We start from the raw sequence: 8633 nt of genomic DNA, 5'->3' as shown, positions 1-8633 counted from the left end.
AAATACACAATACATTGTCATCATCCATATTCTTACTACTGTGCAGTAACACACAACTTAGTTTCCTAAATGCTCGGAGATGGAGCAGCTCCCCACTCTCCAGAGTGGGCAGAGCACAGACCATGGGAGGCACTTCAGGTTGAAACTACTGGGAACTGGGGTAGGAAGGGGACAAAAGCAGAGGGGGAGAGGAAGCGCTGGTTGAAGAGGAGCCAGAGGGAAGCAGCTGGGTTGCAGCTCCCAGACTGCACAGGTATCAGGTGCTTGTCTGGTAGAAGATGCTGGCTTCAACCTGCGAAGCAGAGCAGTTGTCAGCACAGGTACACACACAGCCCTCCTAGAGTCAGGAACGTGGCAAGGGGTATGGTGTGTGTCACACTCACTTCACAGGTTCTGGAACTTCTCGGCCAGAGATCGCATGATCGCTGAAAGAGACACAACAGGGCACTGCAGACATAGGTCCATGGAAACCCAGCTTTCTGCCCCCAGCCCCTAGTGGCAGAGGGAGAGGGACCCTAGGCCTGCTACCTGCATCCCCTCCAGCCCACGTGCAGACAGCCTTGGGACTGACTCACTCACCCATCACCTGAATTACAAGTGGAAATGTCCTCTAAATGAGAACAAACTATACCAGCAGTCCTCAAACTTCAGACCATTCAGAACATAACACAAAAAGCAATTAAGCTCTGTGGCATAGCTGGTAAAGCTGTCACTTGCAGCTCCAGCATCCCATTTGGATGCCAGCTCTAGTCCAGGTTGCTCCACTTCCCATCTGGCTCCCTGCTAATGTGTCTGGGAAAGCAGCGGTAGATGGTCCAAGTCCTTGGGTCCCTGCATCTACATGGGAGGTCTGGAGGGAGCTCCTGGCTTAGGATGGGCCCAGCTCTGGACAACGGATGGAAGATATTTACCTCTCTCTCTCTCCCTCCCCTCCTCTCTAACTCTGCCTTTCAAATAAATATTTTTTAAAAAAAATCAAGGCAAACATTAATAACAGAACCCATAATATCCACAGCATGCTGCACTCCCAGGGAAAGAGCATGAGGTAGCTCTAAACATCCTAAGAGAAGGTCTCTGGGTCTCCTTGGCAAAGTGAATGTGCAGCTCAGGCAGTGCATTCCTTCCTGTGCACACCTCTGGTTGTAAATGTACAGAATGCTCTAGTGCAGGCCTAATTGGTTCTCCTCCCCTAAGGAATGTGGCTCTCAGGCACAACACTTGCACTTGCAACCTACTACTGCCCATGCCTTGCACAAATTCGCCCTGAGCTACCCCAAGCCCAGCCCCAGCTTGGAGTTTATCATACCTAGCTTCTCTCTAAGGTTCTCCGCTTCATTCTCTAGCACGACACACTAGAGCAGCAATACAGAGAGAGAGGAAATAAACATATTATGACTAACCACTCCCAACCCTTATGAACCCCACCTCCTGATGCCCAGAGGCCAGATTTGCAGGGAATCCTCAAAAGCAAAGAGGCGCCCACTATCCATGGTGTGTGCGATGGTGAGCAGGGGGCACAGGGGTCAGCTGGACCAGGACACGGATCCCACCAGGGAATCTGGACCCTCATTTCTAGCAGCCGGAGACAGCATTACCCGAGGACAGCCCTCGATTCCAGGTGGTAACTGCTGCACTGCTGCTCTCCGAGGACGGACAGGTGGCTCCTGGTCTCCTGAAACAGAAAGCACAATCCAGCTTCCCAGCCCGGGCGTGAGGTGGAAAGGGCCTGGTGCGGTCTAAAGTGAGGCAGCCTCACCCTCTGCAGGCAACAACTTTACCCTGCTCTGCCCAGATGCTCCTACTCTCTACTCTAGGCTTGCCTTCCCTGTGTCCCAGTGTCAGACCCCGTGTGACTACAGCCCCTTAAGACTCTGGGTTTCACACTGGCAGAATCATAGACACAGCTGGCTCCCAGGAGGACCTAACAGGAAAAGCTCTGTTCCACTGTCTACTTCTGGTTTTGGAGCTTGGGGAACAGCCACAAACCAACCCCACCATAGAAACCTCACTAAGGCCAACCCTGATTGACACCCAATTTCATGTGGAAAGCTGTCTGAGTAGGCACAGAAATCTGAAAGGAAGGATGAGGCCCCCAGAAGTGATAGAGTCAGAGGTTTCTCTCCTCGACCCCTCTTCCCACCACTTGAATCAAACTCACCAGACTCACCAGAGAATGCAGGGCCCCTGGGGGTGACTCCAGCCTGGTTGAGGGACAAAGGTTGTCCATGTTCTGGAATTTGGTGATCTCGTGTGTGGGGGCCCCCACTGCTGAGTTCTCCATGATGCATGTACCGAGAAGGCACCCCAGGCCTGCGTGCTGGAAGCTAAACAACAATTTCTCAGAGTTGGACTACGGTGTGTGTCAGTGTCAGCATAGGTTGTGTGTGTAGGGCCAAGGTGAAGGAGTAGGGAGGGAAACTGGAGGCTCATCTCATCAGCTCTTTCTTCCCCAGTCAGCCTCGAGCCAGGAGGCAGAGCTGAGCTGGGGAGAAGAGTGGAGGTCCTTACAAACCCAGAACCTCTGCCAGGCAGGCTTGGGACGCATCTGAGACGCAGGAATCAGGAGGCTGAGTAAATCAAACACTGCAGCTTTGCAGCCCAATCTGCAAGGAGGTCAATCCCATCCGAGTCGGCTGTCAGCCCTGCCTTCCATGCCAGCTCTTCTGAGGGGAGGAGGCAGGAAACTTACATGCTCTCCGGCCCTTCGCCCCTACCTCAAGTACCCCAATTTGGCACACTAATGACCATGAGCTTCCAATGTCAACCCCTGAACAACAGATAGAGGGAGCAGGAGTTGAGTTCTGAGCTGGAGGACAGGCAATGCAGAGAGGAGAAGCAGTAGGGGAGCTGAGGGATTAGGAACAGGGGAAGGGGGGGGGCAGAGGAATAAGCAGGAGAACTGGAGGAGAGGGAGGAGGAGGACCTACTCACTTGGGCCATTGGGTCTCTGTTTGGGCCGTGATCTCTACCGGCCACAGTCTGGGACTTGCTCTTGGCCCCGGGTTTCTTCCCAGCTCCGCCTTGTTTGGACTGTTTGGATCCCCAAGGGAGTGGGGAAGCTGTGCTAGGCTTTTCAAGCAGTGAAATACCAGAGACTGGAGGAAGGATGGCTGGTTCCACAGGCGCTGCTGACTGCCTGTGCCCCCATGGAGCAAAGCTTATCCCCAGGACAACTTCGGAGGCAACACCTAGGGATCTCTTCTCCTGGAGGGGCTTCCTCCTAGGAGTGCCCAGGGGCAGGCCCCCTGCACCAGTAGCAGTGGAGGTAGTGCTGGTGGTGGCCGCAGTGGCGGTGGCGGCGGCAGTAGCACTTATGTGGCTGGGCCTGCCCACTCCCTTTCCGGAGAGCACACTTTGCATTTTTTTGGAAGAGGATCCCGGCTCTCCCACTGCCTGTCTTTCCCCCGCCCAAGTGAGACGGCGGGGAGCAGAGGTCAGGAGAGGCCCTGACATGTGCGGAAACTTCTCCCTGCAGTGGGCAGTCACAGGCCTGGGATTCTGTCCCGGGACCTCCATACTGCTGCCCTTGACCTGACCTCCTCTTTTAAAGTGAATGCTCACCCTCATGGGCTGTATCTCCCCGAGCTCATCTGAGGACTCAGAGTCGGAAGGCAGCCCCACTGCGCCTTCCTCGCAGGCGCTCTGGACACTAGTACTGCTACTCATGTTACGATTGCCACCTCTTTTCATGCTGTGTTCCTGGGCCTGGCCTTCCCTGGGAGCACTCATGTGACGAGGGGAAGCACAAGCCTGCAGTGATTCCTCACAACTCAGTGAGCCTCTACGGCTGGGGCCTGCCTCGACAGGTGCCCAAATGGCGGCCGCCTCCGCGGCGCTCCTTCCTACACCTGGGGATTTACGCAAGGCCCCGGCACCCATGTGGCTCAGTGGCCGCACTATGGCTGCATAGGACTCAGCAAACTGGGCTGTGAAGCCCACAGCACCCGCTTCATTAGGGGCGGGTGTGGAAGGCCGGGCCTGGAAGCCACGAAGCACCACTGCCCCCACCTGGCTCATTTCCAGCTCGGACTCGGACTCACACCCGGAGTCCAACTCCAACTGCCACTTGGGGGACTGCGGGCTTGCGGGCCTACGCTCTCCTCCACTGGGCCTACCCTCTCCTCCACCCTGGCCCTGGCCCTGGCCCTGGCCCTGGCCCTGACCCTGGTCCTCGCCGTTCCCCGACAGCCCCAAATCCAAGCCTAGTTCAGGTGCCCGAAGGGCTCCCAGCCCGCTGGGGCTGGCCTGCTCCTCGCTCTTTGGGTCAGTACCTTCGCTAACCCCAGACACCTTACTGTGGGAGCTCATGTTGCAATTCTGGGTAGGCAGGGCTGAGAACAGGTTGATCTGGTCGCAACTTCAGCAGTGGGAGAAATGGAAAGGGAGCGTCAGGAGCAACGACGCCCGAGAAAGGCGGTTACCTCTTCAAACAACGCGAGGCTTGAGTGTGCGCATTACGAACTGCGCAGCGTCCTTCTCATTGGCCAGCCCCCAGCCAATCAGCGCGTTCCCTCTCGTCCCGCCCCCTCCAGGCCTCAGCCAATACGGACAAGTGTGCTTGCTTTGCTACTAAGAGTGGTATCTGACTGAGTGGCCATAAGCCAATCAGGTGGTGGAGACCAAGCGTCCAGGATTCATCCCACCTCTGCCTTTCCCGTCGACTCGGTCCTGGTGCCTGCTTTCGAAGAACGGCAACATTGCAGAGCCTCGGTTCCCTCACTGTACAGCTTGGGGCGGGAGGGACAGGTAATGACGGCATCTGACTCAGGGCTAAGTGAGACTGAAGGTAATAATACCTGTGAAGCTCTCAGAACAGAATGAGTTTGCAAGCCTCTGTTCCACAAGCAGATCGACCTCTGGTAACAAAATAGGCAGGGAAGTGCATCATTAATGACTTGAAAGCAGCCACTATTTCCCCTAACCAGCCACATAGTAAGTGTTGTATGAACTATGGCTGAGCCATCTCTGTGGGAACCAGCACGTTTGATGCGAATTGTTCACCAGCCTCGGCGGCTTGGCATACCGCCGTTTGTCCACTTCTATTATATCCACCCCTCCCCTTCCAGTCCCAGTCAGTTCATAAAAATATCTATAGTCGAGGACACCTCAAGGGATGTTCACCATCACTGAATTTGAATATATAAACTAAAAATTAATATTCATATGCCAGGTCTGCTACAATTAACGTAAGCTTTCATAGTGGGGGCCAGAGATTGTGGACAAACAAGTGCTCTTTTCCACTGCTATCCCACTCTCATTGTGACACTTTGGATCGCCATCATGAGTCTCCTCAGACACTGTTTTCGGTATTCCTAGAGATGTCTGGCTATTCCTTTTCCCCAGAGTACAGTAACCAGCAGTAGCTGAGTGACTGGCAGTCAGTCTTTTTAGGGGAGGACTCAGCATAATCATGATACACCCTCACAGCATTTTTCCCCATTCCTCCCTCCAGGGAAGGAAGATGGACTTCTCCATCTGTTTGGCGAATGGAACCAGAGTGAAAGTTACTGGGATCAGGAACTGGGGCAGGGAATAGCACTTTTACGTCAGTGACCACTCTGTGGGTCAAGTCTCTTAACCGGCTCTCTGGCCTTGCTGGGTCTTACTAGAAATGTGGTCTCCTCCTATCTGTTGGCTAAGAGCCACTCCCATCCTCTATCCTCTCAAATCCCATGACTACATGAATGAAAGTAGGAATCTCAGGCCTGGGCCACATCCCTTCCTAAATCCCCATTTGTAGCAGATGGGAGCAACTTCTGAACCTCTTAGTTCCGCTAGGGCCCCTCTTGCTAGAACCCTCCTAACAGCTTTTTTCCCCAAAGAAACCATTTATTTAATGAGTACAAATTTCATAAATACAGTTTTAGGAATATAGTGATCCTTCCCATCATACTCAACCTCCCACCAACATTCCCACCCCACCTCATCCTCCCTCTCCCATTCCCAGTTCCATTCTATATTAAGAAAAAAAAAAAAAGAAAAAGAAAGACTAGCCGGCGCCGCAGCTCAATAGGCTAATCCTCCACCTTGCGGCGCCGGCACACCGGGTTCTAGTCCCGGTTGGGGTGCCAGATTCTGTCCCGGTTGCCCCCCTTCCAGGCCAGCTCTCTGCTGTGGCCAGGGAGTGCAGTGGAGGATGGCCCAAGTACTTGGGTCCTGCACCTCATGGGAGACCAGAAGAAGCACCTGGCTCCTGGCTTCGGATCAGTGCGGTGCGCTGGCCGCAGCACGCCAGCCGCGGCGGCCATTGGAGGGTGAACAAACGGCAAAAGGAAGACCTTTCTCTCTGTCTCTCTCTCTCACTATCCACTCTGCCTGTCAAAAAAAAGAAAGAAAAGAAAAAAAACTGTTTCTCAACAGTTAAGACAAGGGCTGTTCAAGTCATTGCTTCTCAAAATGTCAATTTCACTTCTACAGATTTTCTTTTAGGAGCTCTATTAATTATCGCAGATCAGGGAGAACATATGGCATTTGTCCCTTTGGGACTGGCTTATTTCACTAAGTATGATATTTTTCACATTCATCTATTTTGTTGCAAATGACTGGATATCATTTTTTCACTGTTGTGTAGTATTCTATAGAGTACATATCCCATAATTTCTTTATCCAGTCTTCTGTTGATGGGCATTTAGGTGGATTCCATGTCTTAGCTATTGTAAATTGAGCTGCAATATACATGGGGGTACAGATAACTCAAATGCTGATTTCATTCCCCTCAGGTAAATTCCCAGGAGTGGGATGGCTGTGTCATATGGTAGGTCTATATTCAGATTTCTAAGGTATCTCCATACTGTCTTCCATAATGCCTGTACCAGTTTACATTCCCACCAACGGTGGATTAGGGTACATTTTCCCCCACATCCTCACCAGCATTTGTTGTTCGTTGATTTCTATATGTAAGCCATTCCAACTGGAGTGAGGTGAAAGCTCTTTGTGATTATGACTTGCATTTCCCTGATGGCTAGCGATCCTGAGCATTTTTTCATGTGTCTGTTGGCCATTTGGATTTCCTCTTTTGAAAAATGTCTGTTTAGGCCGGCGCCGTGGCTCAACAGGCTAATCCTCCACCTTGCGGCACCGGCACACCGGGTTCTAGTCCCGGTCGGGGCACCGATCCTGTCCCGGTTGCCCCTCTTCCAGGCCAGCTCTCTGCGGTGGCCAGGGAGTGCAGTGGAGGATGGCCCAAGTCCTTGGGCCCTGCACCCCATGGGAGACCAGGAGAAGCACCTGGCTCCTGCCATCGAAACAGCGCGGTGCGCCGGCCGCAGTGCGCTACCGCGGCGGCCATTGGAGGGTGAACCAACGGCAAAAGGAAGACCTTTCTCTCTGTCTCTCTCTCTCTCTCACTGTCCACTCTGCCTGTCAAAAAAAAAAAAAAAAAGAAAAATGTCTGTTTAAGTCCTTGGCCCATTTCTTTTTTTTAGAAGATTTATTTATTTTATTTGGAAGTCAGATTTACAGAGAGAGAAGGAGAGGCAGAGAGAAAGAGGTCTTCTATCCGCTGGTTCACTCCCCAATTGGCCGCAATGGCCAGAGCTGCATCAATCTGAAGCCAGGAACCAGGAGCTTCTTCCTAGTCTCCCACGTGGCTGCAGGGACCTAAGGACTTGGGCCATCTTCCACTGCTTTTCCAGGCCATAGCAGAGAGCTAGATCGGAAGTAGACCAGCCGGGACTCGAACCAGCACCCAAATAGGATGCCGTCACTGCAGGCGGTAGCTTTACCTCCTATACCACAGCACCAGCCCCAGCCCATTTCTTAACTGGGTTGTATGTTTTGTTGTTGTGGAGTTTCTTGATCTCTTTATATATTCTGGTTATTAATCCTTTATCAGTTGCAATGTTTTCAAATAATTTCTTCCATTCTCTTGGTTGCGTCTTCACTTTCCTGAGTGTTTCCTTTGCAGTACAGAAGCTTCTCAATTTGATGCAATCCCATTTGTTGATTTTGGCTTTGATTGCCTGTGCCTTTGGGGTCTTTTCCAAGACCTCTTTGCCTGTGTCAATGTCTTGCAGGGTTTTGTGGACTCTTCCTGCAAGGCCCACATTGTCAGGATGGTGAGGCGATGGCGTTCTTTGACAAGAAACACCAGAGACAGTTTCGGTGATCATGTCCATTTATTAACAGCCAGACACAAGTTTTTATAGGGCAGGCAAAGGGGAGTAGCTAGCTCAGGGTAGCAACACTAATTCTATAGGATAAAGCAGATGTCAGTGCCTTTACACTTCTCCAATCAGCATGAACGTCATGTAGCCTATGTAGCCTTCCAGGTGGTCTTATGGGTCTGAGCCACACCTGGGAACTGTTCACATGGTTGAGAATCACAAGGCCCCTCTACAGGAAAATGGGGTGGGGGAAATGTGCCTGGGGCCCCTGCCACCTGCCAGCTGTCAAGGTCATATGTGGGGATCTCAGTGTGCTGAGTTCTGGACCAGGGTTTTTCCCAGGGGGCATGGTGTGCCATGCCCTCTAGACCTCCTGCATAGGCTAGGAAGGCAATCCTCCAGCAAGGCACAGGATCACCCACCTCCCCCCACTCTGTTTTAGGGCAGACTATCTCCACAGCCAAAATCTCAGCCAGTAGAGCAGCCTTTCGCTAGGCGGATGTGCCCCTGCTTAGAGCAGCATGGAAA

The 8633-nt window shown here is 52.5% G+C and overlaps 1 protein-coding gene across 1 annotated transcript; it reads right to left on the bottom strand.

The window, feature by feature from the left end:
• Nucleotides 1-384: 384 nt before the first annotated feature.
• On the bottom strand, nt 385-4308 carry LOC133752717 (uncharacterized protein CXorf49 homolog). Its single transcript, XM_062183078.1, has 4 exons — nt 2970-4308; nt 1596-1672; nt 1307-1352; nt 385-425 (listed from the first exon to the last, which is right to left on the bottom strand). Exons 1-4 carry the CDS (start codon nt 4306-4308, stop codon nt 385-387), a joined length of 1503 nt encoding a protein of 500 aa, XP_062039062.1.
• Nucleotides 4309-8633: the final 4325 nt, after the last annotated feature.

This window comes from Lepus europaeus, chromosome X (assembly GCF_033115175.1).
Source record: "Lepus europaeus isolate LE1 chromosome X, mLepTim1.pri, whole genome shotgun sequence".
Classification (NCBI taxonomy): Eukaryota; Metazoa; Chordata; class Mammalia; order Lagomorpha; family Leporidae; genus Lepus; species Lepus europaeus.
This window is presented reverse-complemented; position numbering and strand designations above follow the sequence as displayed.